Source organism: Pongo pygmaeus, chromosome 7 (assembly GCF_028885625.2).
Source record: "Pongo pygmaeus isolate AG05252 chromosome 7, NHGRI_mPonPyg2-v2.0_pri, whole genome shotgun sequence".
Taxonomy (NCBI): Eukaryota; Metazoa; Chordata; class Mammalia; order Primates; family Hominidae; genus Pongo; species Pongo pygmaeus.
The window spans coordinates 28,290,252-28,307,186 of NC_072380.2; the positions used below are offsets into that span (position 1 = coordinate 28,290,252).

Below are 16,935 nucleotides of genomic sequence, written 5' to 3' on the forward strand. Positions count from 1 at the left end.
TTTGTCTAGTGACTTCTTTTTTTTTTTTTTTTTGAGATGGAGTCAGTCTTGCTCTGTTACCCAAGCTGGAGTACGGTGGCATGATCTCAGCTCACTGCAACCTCCGCCTCCCGGGTTCAAGCTATTCTCCTGCCTCAGCCTCCCTAGTAGCTGGGATTACAGGCATGTGCCACCACGCCTGGCTAATTTTTTTGTATTTTTATTAGAGACGGGGTTTCACCTTGTTGGCCAAGCTAGTCTCGAACTCCTGACCTCAAGTGATCCACCTGCCTTGGCCTCCCAAAGTGCTAGGATTACAGGCATGAGCCACTGCACCCGGCCCTGTCTAGTGACTTCTCCAAACTATTTTTGCAAAGTCTGTGTTCTTCATTGTGTGTGTAGTCACTGAAATTTCTGTTCTTATCTCTGTGATCAGCCTGTGACCTGAAAAGGATTTTTCTTAAATGTCTGGTTCAAAAAAAGAAAAAAGGATATGTATCTCTTCAAATCTTTTGATACACTCCACGAAGGAAGCAAGATGGGGTCAAAACAAAGACAAGTGTCTGCACTGGTCCTTCCAGGAACCTCCAAAGTGAACATAATACACAGCCCCACATTTTTGGAGGACTAGGTCCTTATTGCCCACTCCAGTTCCAGCCAGCTGCTCCAGGAAAATAAGTTACCAATCCTGTGGCTACAGTGGAGCTAAGGAATGCGGGATGGTTGGTGGCTTGAGCATGCTGTTCCCTGAGTGAAGTTTTACAGCCTCTCCCTGATCAGACACTCCCCTAGTCGCTATAAGTATCTTATCAAGTTCCAGCATTCCAAAATAGTTGGTTCCAATTATTTTTTTTCCAGCTTAATCATCGTTTTAGCAGAAGGATGAATCTCTGAAAATTCCTACCTTGCCATTTTCCCTCTTGAAGTCTGTATTTAAAGAGACTATAAATAGAAGGGGTCCCTCTTCCTACCAGGTTACAAGATGGTACAGTCTAACGTCTGCAGAGACACACTAATGATTTTTGACATGAGTAAAGAAGTGAGAATGATGTGTGACATAGCAAACATCCTGCACTGATAGGAACAGAGACACTCTATTTTTGAATCAGATGATTGTGGGCCATCCTATGTCACATCATGGGCCAGACTCCCTGAAAGAAAAAAACTCTCTAAGAGCTGTAAGATAACCCACCAGCATCACCCAACTGTAAGTTATCATGGTAGTATCTATTTAGATTCTGTATACCTCCTTTGTAAATTACCTATTTTTATTCTTTGTTCTTATCTTGGTAGCCTTTTCAAAATGTGTAGAAGAACCTTTAGGCTGCTGGGTAGGAGACTCTCTTGAGATACTCTGTATTTCCACAGTGATGGAGAATAATGTGTACTGTGTTAGTTGCAATAACCAATTTGAAGAACTAAGATTATACATGGGTAACCTTTGTATGATTTTTTTTAATAGAATGGGGAAAAAATTTGGAAAGGTTTAGGGTATATAGTTAATTGGTTCATTTTCAAACATTCAGGATAAAAACCTTTTCCCAACTTTCATATCAGTGTGCATTGTTGAAGAGTAAAATATTGCCATCCTGGCAGGAGATCAATGAGAAATAATAAAGTCTCATTTCAATAGCAAGTGAATGAAACTAATGAATATATTTCCTCGTATTAATGTTGGTAGATACATCAAGTAGGCAATAGTTGATTAATTGAACCCAAAAGCAATTAAAATAGTTTAATTTATTTTTATTTCACTGATTTCTTTTAATTAAACAATCATAAATCATCTGAATGTTTTGCATCTAATCAAAACAGAAATTTGAGCTTTAAAGGATAGATTTACAAGTTTGGCTGTGAGAGTGTGATGTGGCCTCAATTTTAATTCTGTCTAAGAACACATTACTAGCAGTGAAGGGTGGCCTATGTCCTAACAAGTAAGCATCAAAGAACAAGAATGCGCCTGTAATAGCTAATTCATTTTCCTGCTTCAGACATGAAAACATTTAAATTATTAAGCCAAGGTTTTTCTTAAGGAATTCCAAAAGATAAAACTTCAGTTTCCAGGCTCCTAGTACATACTGAGCAAATACTTGATCAGTTAAACTTCATTATTTCTTCCTCTGTTACATCACATTAATAATTCCATGTTTGTTCTTTGTCCAGTTGGAATCACAACCCTGGCTCACTTGTTTTTCCATAGATGTGAAGAATTGATTTCATTCCCCATTTAAGCAGTCACATAGTTGAGATTATTTAATCTTGCCTTCTTTTTCATTTTAAAAGTTTACTGGAAGCTGTAACAAATAGCAGAGTTTATAAAATGTTAAATAACACCTGTATGTCTTAGCTCACTCAGGCTGCTATAACAAAACTGGGTAATTTATAAATGAGAAATTTCTCATAGTTCTAGAGGCCTCGTGACCTAATTGTCACCCAAAGACCTCATCTCTTAATACTATTGCATTGGGGATTAAGTTTCAACATACGAATTTTGTGGGGGATACACATTCAGACCATCGTACTCTCTAACCCCCACTTACATCAATAAGCAGCATCCAAGAAGTGCCTCTGTTGGCCCTTCCCTCTTTCTTCCCAGTATCCTAACTTTTTTGGTATTTTCTTTGTAAGTATGTATCCCTTAAGTACATAGTCTAGTTTTCTTGTTGCATATTTTTGTTCTGGTTACTTTTGCTCAACATTGCCGTGAGATTGAGTCAATGTTGTAGTAGCTGTATTTCATTCCTTTTCATTGATATATTGGATTCCATTATGCTGATAGTTCACAATTTATCTGTCTTAACTCTTGCTGGGTTTCCAGGTTAGACTTATGAATATTCTTGTGTATGTATTTTGGGACACATAAGGACATATTTCTGTAGAGTGTACACCTAAGAGTGCAGTTGCTGGGTTGTAGAGAGTACATAGATTTAGCTGAGGATTCTGCCAAGTGGCTTTCTAAAGCACTTCTAGTTTTTCGCTATTACAAGAAATGCATGAGTTTTAGTTGTTCCATTCTGATGAATATGAGTGGCATTTCTTTGTGGTTTTAATTTGCGTTCCCTGATAACTAATGATTTTGACAACCTTTTCATGTGTTTACTGGCCATTTGGAGATCCTCTTTCTGAAGTTGCTGTGTGCACGTGTGTGTGAGTTTTTCTAAAATCCACAAGATATTTATTATGTACAGTTAGTATTCATTTAGATTTACTGATAAAATTGACCCTTAAACAACACAGGTCCACTTATACTCGGATTTCTTTCAACCAAACACAGATTGAAAACACAGTATTTGTGGGCTGTGAAACCTGCATATACAGAAGGCTGACTTTTCATAGACGCAGCTTCTGCAGGGCCAACTGCAACACTTGAGTGTGTGCAGATTTTGGTATATAAGGGTGGTCCTGGAACCAGCCCCACACATATACCAGGGGCAACTGTATATTTACCACTTCTTTGCTCTTCTATCTTTGCTATATCTTTAAAGTATTTTCTTCATTTTCATTGACATGTAGGACTCCATTGATGTACTACAGTTTATCTGTTTTACTGTCGATGGATATTTTGGTAGTTTGCACACATTGTTTTCTTTATACCTTTAGTTGGTAGCAAGTTGTTCCAGTTTTGGTTGTATACAAATGTCTTTATTTTGCATTATTATTAAAGCAGTGGTCCCCAACCTTTCAGGCACCAGGGACTGGTTTTGTGGAAGACAATTTTTCCACAGATAGTAAGGGAGTTGGGGTGTTGGTTTCAGGATTCAAGTGCGTTACATTTATTGTGCACTTTATTTTTATTATTACATTGTAATATATAATGAAATAATTATATGAATCAGTGGGAGCCCCAAGCTTATTTTCCTGCAGCTCAGCAGTCCCATCTGGGGATGATGGGAGGCAGTGACAGATCATCAGGCATTAGATTCTTATAAGGAGCACACAACCTAGGTCCCTTGCATGCATAGTTCACAATAGGATTTGTGGTCCTTTGAGAATCAAATGCCACTGCTGATCTGACAGGAGGTGGTTACCGCCCCTCAGGCAGTAATGTGAGCAATGGGGAGCGGCTGTAAATGCTGTGTGGCCTGGGGGTTGGGGACCCTTGTCTTAAAGGTTGTCTTCACTAGGTATAGAATTCTGGGTTTGCAGGTATTTTCTTTCAGTACTTTGCATCTGTCTTCCCCTTATTTCCTGGCTTTCAGTGTTGCAGGTAAGAAATCAGCTGTCTGTCTTTGAGGATATTCCCTCAGGCTACTTCTGTGGTTTTTTAAAAAATATATTCTTTTTATTCTTTCAGACTGTCTTCACTGTCTTGGTTTCTCTCTAGTTTCACTAGGCTGTTTCTAGGTTCTAGGTATGGATTTCCCGTTTGGGCTTCCTTGGGCTTCTTTAATCAGTGAGCTGGTTTTTAAAATCAGTTCTGTGTGATTTGCAGCCTCTAACACATGCATATTGACTCTATCCCATTCTCCCTCACCTCTCTTCCTAGGACTCCAGTTAAACATATTTTAGACCTATTTATTGTATCCACTGTGTCTAATACCCTCTTCCCCACCAGCGTTGCTTTGTTGTCCATAATTTCTTCTGACTTAATCTTTCAGGTTACTAATTTAGCTGTGTCTGATCTGCTAGACCCATCCATTGATGCATTCGTCCCACATTTTAACATTTCCTAAATTTCTGGTATCTTTTTCCATTCTGTAATGTCATGTTTTAATGTTTCCAGTTGTTTTCAGACATGGAACATAGTAGGCATACCTGTTTGCAGTCTGTGTCAAGTGATGTCTCATCTGGAGTCTCTGCTGTTTCTTGTCATGTCCTGTCTCAAAGTGTACCTCATCATTTTTTATCATTTGCTGAGCATTTTATATGAGAATTTGCTTTCAGGAATACTTCAAGACCTAGGTGATGCTAGCTTCTTCCAAGGAAGACCTGTTTCCTTTAGCCAGGCATCTCAGAGTCATAGTTGTCTAGGACCAAGGCTGTGGTTTATCTAGAAGATTCCTATCCCCACCACATCCCTCCTCCCAATTCAGAGCCTTTCAGAATACAATCCAGAAGAGGGGGTGCTATTCTTGGGTCCCTGTCTGTGCCAGGCTCTGAATTCCGACCCATGTTCCATCTCCTTGAGCCTCCTCAAGGTGTGGAAACAACTCTGCCTCTCAGTTGCTTCCACACCTCCTAAACAGCAGGGCGCTGTGGGAGTGTTATGACTGCTTCTCTGCTTCTGGTGGCCGCAAGACGCCGCCCCCACGCCCCCGGTATCTCAGGTGCCCTTCCTAGATCAAACACCCTGAGACACTTCTACTCCCCTCTGGAAGCTCACATTTTCTCCTTATTATTGGCCTGACAATTGAGAGCTCTTAACAGTCTCTGATACTTTCCTAGCAGAAACATTTTCAATTTTGTCCAAATATTTTCATTGTCTTTGGCTGGAGCATTATTCTTAATTTTGTCTGCCATAATCAAGCCTGAAGTCATCTGTTCACTAAGCTTAAATACTGCCAACTCTTCTGCCCTGCCTCTAGCTTCCATCATTGAGCCTTCTTTGTTGTTTTCCTCCAAACATTTTAGAAACGGTGACTGCAGTTTATCAAGTTGTTACTGAAGAGTATCCCCCTTCCCATTCTCACATTTGTAAGCTGAATCTGTTTACAAAGTTTCTTATTGCCTGTTATCAGACCCTTTTCTGTGATTTATTCTTCAGTTTCTTACTAAGCCATATTGTTAACAATGGAAATAGCCACCATGTTTGTTTCATCTAATGACTTATCAAAGGACATTGAAAAACTGGACACAGATACAGGAGGTGAGGTGATCAAGACAAATGGCAAGTCCTTTCTTTACCAGAAAAGAAGGGATGTGCTATCCCACGAAGACTAGAGGTCCAAGACCAGAGTCAGGGGAGTTGGGTGGGCCTACCCCATCACATAGGTGCCAGGTGCATTAGAAACACTCTGGACCATGGGGTCGGGCAGGCTGGGTCCTAGTTACTGTTCTACTTCCCTATAATGTGGCCTTGAGTTATGACCCGTTCTGAAACTCACCTTTCTCCTAAGGACAATAATTGCAATCTTGTTACATTTTAAATAAAATTAGTGCATGGAGAGCCTCTAGCAATCCAGTGCCTGGCAGGTATTTAAATCTTCCTCTAACTTTATAGTCACTCAGCTATCAAGTGGTTTTCTTTGTTTTGAGATGGAGTTAGAATCACAAGCTAGGTAGCACTTAGGTTCATTTCCTGCTCTTGATTTGTGATTTATTTTCCCTTTTAGAGGAAAGGTATACTTATTTTTAGTGTCCAAAGGCTTTACTCTGGTATTGCATTTATCCCCTTAGAACAGAAAGCTGCAGTAACTTGGAGGAACAAAGAGTTGGTTTTCAACGAACTCAGGTACCACACAGACTGGCTTACTCCATCTCCCCACTCTTTCCCCTACAATTTCTCTCTAAAATAGAACCACAGCAGAATTTAAGTAAACATCTAGGTTTGTGGCCGGGCACAGTGGCTACACCTGTAATCCCAGCACGTTGGGAGGCCGAGGCACGTGGATCGCCTGAGGTCAGGAGTTCGAGACCAGCCTGGCCAACATGTTGAAACCCTGTCTCCACTAAAAATACAAAAATTAGCTGGGCATGGTGGCATGCGCCTGTAATCTCAGGTACTCTGGAGGCTGAGGCAGAAGACTCGTTTGAAGCTGGGCGGCAGAGGTTGCAGTGAGCCGAGATCACGCCATTGCACTCCAGCCTGGGTGACAAGAGTGAGACTTCATCTCAAAAACAAAAAAAAACACATCTGGGTTTGTTCCCCACCCACCTTTTTTTTTTTTTTTGGCCTCTGGTTAGTCTAAGGTTGTGTGATTTGATTTCCCATTTTTACTAAAGAACATTGAGCAGCCCAGGATGAGCGTGCTCCTGCAGCCAGAGGCCCAGGCTCTGGCATATGCATTGCTTGTGATTTTCCCCCTTTCCCGAATCCTTCGAGTTAGCAGATTAAGCCACATGGTACGTATCTTTTGGAGAGGGACATGGAATCAAAGCAGAGGATTTCTTTCTCATCATGAGGGGCTTGAGGACATTTGGTTCAGAAAAGGATCAGAGAGATGCTGTACCCCTGGGTCTCCTCCGGGTTGGAGATTCACAGGGAGGCCAGGGGCTCTTGGCAGCCAGCCTTGGAGCAGTAGCCAGAGGTCATCCTTGGGAAGGGGGCTTTCCCACTGAGTGCTGAATAACTCCTCTCGGCCCATCCCAGAGCAAGCAGTGTCCTCTGCTTTTAATGTAACCCCTTTCCATGGGTCTAAAGTGTGTGCAGTGGAAGTCATTTTAATAACTTACATATAGTAAAGCTCATGTACAAATAAACAGGCTTGTTCTTCTCCCCAAAGGGGTGGATGTCCTGGGGCAGAGGCAGAGGGGAGGCCACCACAGAAGCTATTCACTCTAGGCACTTTGCAAGGTATTCTTTTTTCACCTAACTCATGTCATCATCATTGCTGGTTGAGTGGGGAAGATAAAATATTTATCCTGCCTACAGAATAGGGAAAAGGTCATGTAGGAAAGCTCAGGGTGTAGGTGAGGGAACTTGGGAGGATAAAACAAAGCCAGTGTTTGGACTCCCCCAACTCCTGCAGTTCTTTCTTGAGAGAGTCTCGCTGTGTCCCCCAGGCTGGAGTGCAGTGGCAGGATCTCAGCTCACTGCCTCCTGGGTTCAAGCAATTCTCACGCCTCAGCCTCACGATTAGCTGGGATTACAGGCACTCACCACCACACCCAGCTAATTTTTTGCATTTTTAGTAGAGACAGGGTTTTGCCATGTTGCCCAGGCTGGTCTCGAACTCCTGAGCTCAGGTGATCTACCCTCCTCAGCCTTCCAAAGTGCTACAAAACAAAGCCTGCGTTTGGACTCTCCCCACTCCTGCTGTTCTTAATGCTGGCTGTGTAGCAGGGCACCCTGAGGCCGCTGCATGGAGTGAGTTCCTGCGCATTCCCCATCCCAGGGATTTGGCAGAACCCCACGCAGGCCATCGGGTGGAGCACTTGGCTCCTCTACAGCCTGTGGGCGCCTCTCCTCTAGGGGAGACAGAGCAGTTAGGCTGAGGGCTCCGAGACGGTCCAGGCAGCCTGCACGTCAGTCCAGGAGGGTTGCTGACGTCAGCTCTGAAGGATGATTGCTTTTTCTTGGCTGGCTAACAAAAGGAAAGTTACTATGACAGAGGACTTTCTGGGAGCCCTGCTGAGCATGAAGAGGGGATCAGAGCAGAGCAAGGCCCTCGCGCAGCCCTGGTGGCTACGTGCAGGGGTAATGCCTTTCCCAACCTGTTCTGCAGGTTGTAGAAACAGGAGGAAATTTTTCTTTCAAAAAACAAGAGGCAGAAAGAAATTTAGCTCCTTAGGTGAGCAGAGGTTAGAGTCCAGACTGACTAGAGGTGAAGTTCCCTCCCCTGGATGCCAGCACTTCTCAGAGGACCCAGAGACAGTGTTCCATCTCAGGGCTGAGCTCGCCATCTCAGGCGTGCTGCGCCTTATTGAAAATAAGGACAAGAACTTCAGTACACAGCTTTCCTCCAAAAGGCCCATCGTGAGGCCTGAGTGCCCCTGCCCAAGGTGGTAATCGTTTCTAGGGCACTGTAGAAAGGAAAAAGTAGAAGGCCCCTGTAGAAAGGAAAAAGTAGAAGGCCCAAGGAGCCTGTAGCTCCGTGGGAATCATGATGAGAAATACTTAGATGTACCCCAGTAAAGCAGCTCTTTTAACCAGCATGCCTAAGAAATCAGGGCACTCTTGATTGTTGAACTTTCTGGTTATCCAAGGACTGTCCGGTCCTGTGTTAGATGTAAGGAACTCTTCTCTCTCACCTCTGCAGCCATTTATGGTAGACAAATGTAGGTTGATGCATATTTTTGGAAGTAAAGCACTTTGACCAACAATTACACATCTTCCGTCTTAAAATTAGGCCATCATTTTCATTTGACAGAGGACATATAAAAGAGCAAAACTAAACATGTCTCCAGGAACTGAGCTGAGCAGAACCAAAAGGAAATGTTAGAGATGTTTTCTAAGTTCACGTGAGTAGAAAGCTCAAAACTCAGAAGTCTCCTGGGTGGAAGGCGGAGGTTGCAGTGAGCCAAGACCATGCCATTGCACTCCAGCCTGGGCGACAAGAGCGAAACTCCATCTCAAAAAAAAAAAAAAAAAAAAAAAGATCTCCTGGGTGAATTGTCCCTGCTAAAGCTGAGTGATGGGTGCAGGGAGGTTCAGTGCACTGTCCTCTGCACTTTTGTGTGTTTGACATTCTCCAAGATACATTAAGTCCATGGAAAACAGTATCTGTTTTGTAAAAGTAAAATAAAAATATAAAAAGCCAGAAATATTTCTGAAAGATTTGGGGAAGTTTTTGTTAGATAGAGATAATAATATAAGTCAGGAAGCTGCCTCTTAATCTCTTAGCTAACAAGGTAGGAAATTTGTACCTAGGTTAAGAAGTCGTCCTGCCCTTCAGCTCTTGTACATTCAATCATTCCAACACCCAACATAGAGCCAATTTTTTTTTCAAATACATCCTCCAGGAACACATTTCTTTGTATATACACAACATAAGAATAGCTGAACAGCATATGAGAGATCTGCAAACATTTATTGCATCTTGATTATATGCCAGACACTGATGATAGAAGCCATTGACTTTAAAGAGCTGACATCCTAGGGAGGGAGACAGACCTGCGCGGTGTGATTACTAAAACAATGGAACTCTAATTAAGGCACACAGCCAGCCTGGAGAGAGAGTGCTGTGAATTCTGGCTTCTTTGTAGATAGGGGAAGTATCTGCACAGGTCTCCTGGTGGGGGATGAGTGGGAGGGTGGCTGGGAGTGCCTTTGCAGACAGAGTGGGCGGCTGCTGAGGGAAGCGCCCAGAGGCAGTGGCTGAGCCCGCGTGGTGATGCCCTGGCTGGTTTGCTGATCCTGGACCTAGTCAGCTGTGCCAGGAACTAAAGTTGAAGGGTCTGGGCAGGAAGGACTTTGTGGATCAGGCTAAGGAATTTGAACTTTATCTTGGGACACATCATTAGTGATTCTAAGCAGGAGAGCAGTGTGTTCAGAATTACTCCAAATTCTGATTTTAAATAATGGCTTGACCTCATTTGTTTTTCTCTTCCTGTCCTCAAGCTTGCTTGTCAGTTATGATATTTTTAGTTAACAAGTAACAGAAAACTCAGCTCAATGACTTATACCCAACATGGATGAACCTTGAAGACATTGTGCTAAGTGAAATAAGCCAGTTATAAAGGACAAATACTGCATGATTCCACTTACATGTGGTATCTACAGGAGTCAAATTCATGGAGACAGAAAGTAGAATGGGGGTTGTCAGGGGCTGGGAGAGGGGGAGTAGGGTTAGTGTTTAGTGGGTACAGAGTTTCAGCTTTACAAGATAAAGAGTTCTGGAGATGGATGGTGGTAATAGTTGTACCACAGTGTGAATGTATTTAGCAACACTGAGCTGTATACTTAAAATCAAAAATATCCTCAAAATGGCTTAAACCAAATGGAAAATATTTCATAAGAAATATATAGAGAAGCTTTGGGACTGGTTAATTCAGGGTTCAGCAATTTCAAAAACGAGCCAGGTGGCTCTGCCTTCTCACTCTTCATCGGCCACTTCAGCCCCTTGCAAGACAACTGCCCCAGTCCGAAATTACCTTGCAAAGCAACATCCAAGAAAAGAGACCGTCTCTTTCTAAGTCCATTTTCGATTGCTTATAACAGGATACCTGAAAAGGAATTTATTTATTACAGTTTTGGAGGCTGAAAAGTCCAAGGTGAAAGGGCTGGATCTAGTGAGGGCCTTCTTGCAGGTGGGGACTTTCTGTGGAGTCCTGCGGTGGCACAGGGTAGCACATGGCAGTGGCAGGGCTGCATGTGCCAGCTCAGGACCCTGTTCCTCTTGTTGTAAAACCACTAGAACTCATTATCCTGTTAGTCCATGAACAGATTAATCCTTTCATGAGGGCAGAGTCCTCACACTCTAGTCACCTCTTCATAGCCCCACCGCTCAGTAATAGGGATTAAGTTTCAACATGAGTTTCAGAGGAGACAAATACCTAGCCCATAGCACTCCCTGTGTCTCTTTAAGAACAACAGAAGCTTCCAAAATCAGAGTCTTCAGCATCTTGGCATGAATGTCTAGCAGCCATTCCACATGCAGCCTGACCGGAGCCCCACTCCTGATTCCTCTTGCAGCTCTTCCCACCCTCTCCTCACTCCCAGGCAGTGGTAGCTCCTGTTTCTCCAGACTCTCCCCTTACTCAGGCTAAATACCTTGGAGTCGCCTTGGCCCCCGTCACACCCTACATCCGTCAGCAGATTCTTTTCGCTCTGCCTTCCACATGTGCCCAGGCTCTGGGTACTTTTCACCACTGTGACTCAGCCCGAGCCACCACTATCTCCCACCTGGATTACTGTCATCGCTTCCTACCTGGTCTCCCTATTTCTGCCCTTGGTCACATATCCATTCAGTGAGCAAATATTTACCATGTACCTCACATGTGACAGGCGTCGCTCTGGGTACTGGCAGCTCTACAGTGAATAAAACAAAACCCCTGCCCTCCTGGAGCCTTCATTCTGTTCTCAAAACAGCAGTCAGATCATGTCCCTCCTTTGACCAGCATCATCTCATTCTTCCATCTCACTCAGAATAAAAGCCAAATTCCTTAGGAGACCTGCATGATGGTGCCTCTTTGTTCCTTGAGTAAGTTGAGTGCACGTCCGTCTCAGGACTTTCACATTTGTTTTTCCTGCTCCCTAGAATCCTGTCCCCCCCTTCCATGTAGCCTCAGGGCTTTCTCTTTCATTTTCTTCAAGTCTCTTGATTTGGAATTTGACAGAAAGATGAGAATGAGTTGCCCTGAACAACTGGCAGTGGAGTGGCCATTTACAGAGAGGGAGCTTCCTGCGGGAGGGAGCTTGGGGGGCAGGTTACCAGGAGTTGGGTTTTTGACCTGCTACACTTGCCATGCAATTTAGACATTCAGGTGGGTCGTGCAGCACCTGTGGATGAATCTGAGGCTCAAGGAGAGCTCTGAGTGACAGATTTAGGGGTTGCCAGTATATACACAGGTTTACCCTCAGTGTCACAGGAAGCGCGTGCACAGAAGAGCTGCATATTGCACTGATTTCAGTTAGGGATACGAGGAGGAACCAGCAAAGGAGACTGAGGAAGGGCAGCCAGTGAGCTAGAGGAGAATCAGGAGATGCACTTCTCCAAAGCCCAGTGCAGGGACGTGCAGAGAGGGAGGGAAGGACGGAGGGAGTGCCTGCGGCAGGTGCTGCTGATCGCTGTCCCCGCCCAGCCTCAGCTGTCTCACTGCCAGGCACAGACAGCCGGGCTCTTTGAGGAATGCATCCAATATGCAGGGATAATGGACCTTTAGTACCAACTTCAACTAGTTCATGTTCCTTGAATGTTGAGACATCATAAAAAATATAATTTGGTCTCTGTTCCTGGTTCCTGACATAGAGCTCCTAAAACCCTTGTAATTTCCTGAGCTGCAGGGATTCAAGGGGCATCTTTTGTTCTAACCTGGTGACTCTTGGGGGGCTCCCGGGTGGGGACCTGTCACCAGACAAATGAAGCCTTGAGGAGAGGGTTGAACCTTCAGCCCCACTCTCCATCCTCCGGGGAGGGAAGGGGGCTGGAAATGGAGTTAGTCATTGATCATACCTACACAATGAAACTCCATAAAAATCCCTAAAAGATGGGGTTCAGAGAACTTTTCATTTTGGCAAATACATCCACTTGCTGGGAGCATGGTGCACCCCAACGCGGTGGGGACAAACACTCCTGTGCTCGGGACCCTCCCAGACCTCACTCAGTGTGCCTCTTCACCTGGCTGTTTACTTGTATCTTTTATCATATCCTGTAATAAACCGGTAAATGTAAGTAAATGTTTCCCGGAGCTCTGTGAGCCATTATGACAAATTATCAAATCTGAGGAGGGGCTTGTAGGAATCCTCCATTTGTAGCCAAGTTGGACAGCAGTTGTAGGCAACCTGCAGCCCCTCTGCTTGCAATTGGTGTCTGAAATTGGGGGCAGTCTCTGGACTGAGCTCAGAACTGGGGGCCTTGCGCTCATCAGAGTAGGTAGGGTCCAAATTGAGTTAAATTGTAGAACACCCAGTTGTTGTCAACAGAGAACTGGACAGTTGCTTGATGTGGAAAACCTACACTTCTCTTCACAAACCACACTTCATGAGCCAGGGCCTTTCAGCAAACCTGCTTCTTTGACACCAACTAATGAGGAAAACAGTTTTTCTTGTTAAGCCCTGTATACTTCCAACACTTCTGACAGTAGCCACAAGTGTACCTTCGCTACTGGGGCTGAGTGGAGATCCCATTTTTTCCCCCACTCTCTTCTCTCTTTAAAACTTCTGGGAAACCGTCCATCGTTTGGCCTAATCTGGAGCATAGGCAGCTCAGAAAGTAAATCCACCTCTTCTCGTTCACCTGTAGCACCTAAGGTAGTGCTTGGTGCTGCCAGTAGGATAGTGAATACGCAGGCTCCGACACACGGGTGCGCACATTTGCTGTCGCCTATGAGTGTGTGTGTCACATACCCTGAGCTTGAGTTAAAAATCAGGGAAAGAGACTTACTTCTCTCCACTTAGCAGTTTCTATATTTTAATGCAGCCTGAATTCAAAGTAATAGTGTTCCAAACTTATTAAACTGAGATTTTATGTGGGAGAGAATTTGGTCTCTGGGTGGGAGAGGGTGTAAGGCTGAGGGAAGCACATGCCGACTTTTGAGAGTTGCTAAAGTGAACGCTCCTTTTTTTACTTCGATTTTTCTGCAGGGGTCGGCACCAGGAATTATTATAGAAAGATCGGCTACAGATTACAAGGCCCGTACATGGTGAAGATGCTGAAATAGTGGCCACACCAGTCCACCTTTCTGCAGTATCCTCCCTGGCAGAACACGGAGAATCAGGATTTCTTAAATACTCAACAGAGAGGCTGAGCAGAGCAAATGGGGGGCTTCACCCTCATCCCGCAGCTGCAGAGACTGGAAACTGCCTTCAAGGCCACGGCTGGTCATCTGGTGACCACACCCCAGATCCGCCCTCTCCTGCGTGCACCCAAAAAAATCACTTGCGTTTTTGAGGCTTAAATCATCTATCCAGTTTCTACATTTTGCATGAGGCCTGCAGGTGGCCTGTTTTGACTCAGACGGTGACAAAAGCAAATTAACTCATTTGGACACCATAACTCATGCAATAAAACTGATTGTCATTCGAGGAGCAAACTTAGGAGTAGTTTATTTATATACCCTAGGGACAGAAAGTCAGGTTGAAACAGGAAAACCACCAGACTCTAATCTCAGCCCTTTAACGACATACGCATTGGAGCGCAAGTTAGGAAAATGAGCTTTTGTTTTCATGGAAATCATTCTGATTACAGTGCTGATGTTTAGAAATAGCAGTGGGACTGGGAAAAAGGAACTGCAGTTGTGGGGGTGTTAGCCTGGCAGCAGCCGGCCACCAGCCTCTCCCAGGCATCCGAGACGGCGATGACAAAGAGCTTCATTCCACGTTCTTTGTTGTCTCTACTTCCCACCCTCTTGACAACTACAGAGCAGTGTGGGCAGCCACAAGTGTGGTCCCCAGAGAGCGTTTGGCTTTCCTGTTTGTCTATCCTGAGCGGGTGGAGTCTGAGGTTGTGTGCCCCTAAATCAAGATTTGCTTCCACAGAAGCCATTACTTGCAATTTTTTTTTTTTTTTTTTTTTTTTTTTTTTTCCTGAGAAAGTCTCACTGTGTCACCCAGGCTGGAGTGCAGTGGCACAATCTCACTGCATCCTCCGCCTCCTGGGTTCAAGCAATTCTCCCGCCTCAGCCTCCTGAGTAGCTGGGATTACAGGCACCCGCCGCTGCTAATTTTTGTATTTTTAGTAGAGATGGGGTTTCACCATATTGGTCAGGCTGGTCTCGAACTCCTGACCTCAGGTGATCCACCCACCTTGGCCTCCCTAAATGCTGGGATTACAGGCATGAGCCACTGCTCCCAGCCTTTAATTTTTTAAGGTGGATTTTGGTTGTTATAAATGGAGAAAGGTAAGAGTTCAAGTTCAACCTGTGTGTGAAAGCAAAACAATGGAAAACAGGATTGGCTTCTTCAAAGGCTCCTCTTGTAGAACTGCCTCTTTGAAATTTCGAGGTAATCTACTTTGGAGACTCTGCCTGGAGAGGGTCAGTTCCTAAGTTAAAAGCATCGCTTAACCTTGGCTCCTGTGGCATTTTACAAAGATTTAAAGGAATTGATTCCTCTGAAAGGGCCTAAAAATAAAGTCTTTAACATACAAAGAAGAGTCATGTGGTTTTCTTTCTCTCCCTGTAAATGCAGTGACATTTGCCACAAATGTGCAGGTTTCAGTTTCCAACCTATGGCACTGTTCATTTCCTCCCGGGTGCTGTTTGCCATTTCATTAAACTGCCATGAGGCAAATGGCAGTGGCTTTGTTATGGGCTCGCTGTGGAACTACCACAGCTTTCCATGAGTGTCGTTTAGGGACTTAGCTACTTCTCAGTTATGCTTTTTTACCCTATAAAAATAAAACAATAAAGCATACTCCCGCTGGTTGTCAGAGCTGTGTTGCTGGAGACGGAACCAGCTGCACAGCCCTAGAACGCAAAGTCTCTGGGCCTCGACCTCATCTGTCCTAGGTGCCCAAATGGATCCACACACATAACGTACAAGAAGGGCTTTTGTGAAATGGTAAAAAGGCCTGCACGTGGAAAGTTCACTTCAAAAGATGACAATTTAGGGAATTTTAAACAATGACAGGAACTTGCACCTTCCTGATGGCTGTCAGCTATTATTGAATCCTGGTTTTATCTCAGGATTCACGAGAATCCCTCTTTCTAGCTCATCCCTGGCCTTCCTTGCTGTATCTTGTGGCCTGTGCAAAACGGCAGCAGTTGGGGAGCTTCCCCTGGGTGTCAGAGCTCCCGCCTCCCTCTGCCACCAGAAGCTTCCGCTTCTCTTGTGACTGCCTGAGCTTGTTCCGGCACGGATGGTGCTTGGCGCATTCACTGTCCGGCTGGTCTGTCTGCTCTGAGGCCTGTGGGGCCACCTCATAAGAAAGCTCAGTTGGGCACGATCCTGCTGGCCTCAGTGTGAAACCATCACAGCTGCAGCCTGATCCCATCTGAACGGAAGGACTCCTTAGCAACCACCTCCAATCTAGAAAGCTCTGCTTTTAGCTCAACTTCTGGATACATCACCTGAAGTTTTTTTTTTTTCTTTTTTTAATTCAAGTCATATCAAAAACAGACAAATAAATTTGAAGAGAAAATGAGATTTTTAAAATACATTATCACCGAATGAAAGGGCCTGGTGAAACTCATTGTTCCTCCCATTTGGGAACAAGCAAACCGCTTTTCCATTTTCCATCTCTGCAGACCCTAAAGTACTGCAAAGACAACTCAAAAACCAACGCCTGTTCCCCTAAAATGTCTTTCAGATTGCAAATTTTCATTGCCAATGGGGTTTTGGCTTTTTTGTTTTCAAGATTATCACATTGAAAACAGAAAATCTTGCCCCTAAAGAACTCACAGACCCCTGAGTTTACCAAAAAAAAAGCACACGATCTGGAATCTGAAAACCTGGTTTCCTCATTAAACATGAAGCTTTGAGCAAGGCCCCTCCCCGTTCTGAGCTACCATTTCCCTATTTGTAAACACGTGTCTCTCGGGGCAAGCGTAGGAATCAGATATGGCATTTGAGAGACACTGCATAAACCAGGACATATACCAATAGTTGTTGCTGCCCCAAATGAAGTGGCTTCACTGCTGATGTGTGACCTTGGGCAAGTCAACCCTGCAAAGTTTCTTCATCTGTGAGATGGGAGTGAGGACTACAGAAGCCCATGTACGCAGGGTTCTTAGAACAGGAAGCATATAGACGCACTA

The 16,935-nt window shown here is 44.4% G+C and overlaps 1 protein-coding gene across 2 annotated transcripts in view; it reads left to right on the top strand.

Annotated features, from left to right (window-relative positions):
• The window catches only part of ELP3 (elongator acetyltransferase complex subunit 3), a 98,177-nt gene extending 83,906 nt beyond the window's left edge, over positions 1-14,271 (top strand). For both annotated transcript variants that reach the window (XM_054497366.2, XM_063669388.1), the window contains exon 15: positions 13,823-14,271. In XM_054497366.2, the coding sequence (XP_054353341.1) occupies positions 13,823-13,899 (77 nt within the window). In that variant the 3' untranslated portion in view covers positions 13,900-14,271. The remainder of the gene's footprint in view (positions 1-13,822) is intronic.
• The last annotated feature ends 2,664 nt before the right edge of the window (positions 14,272-16,935 follow it).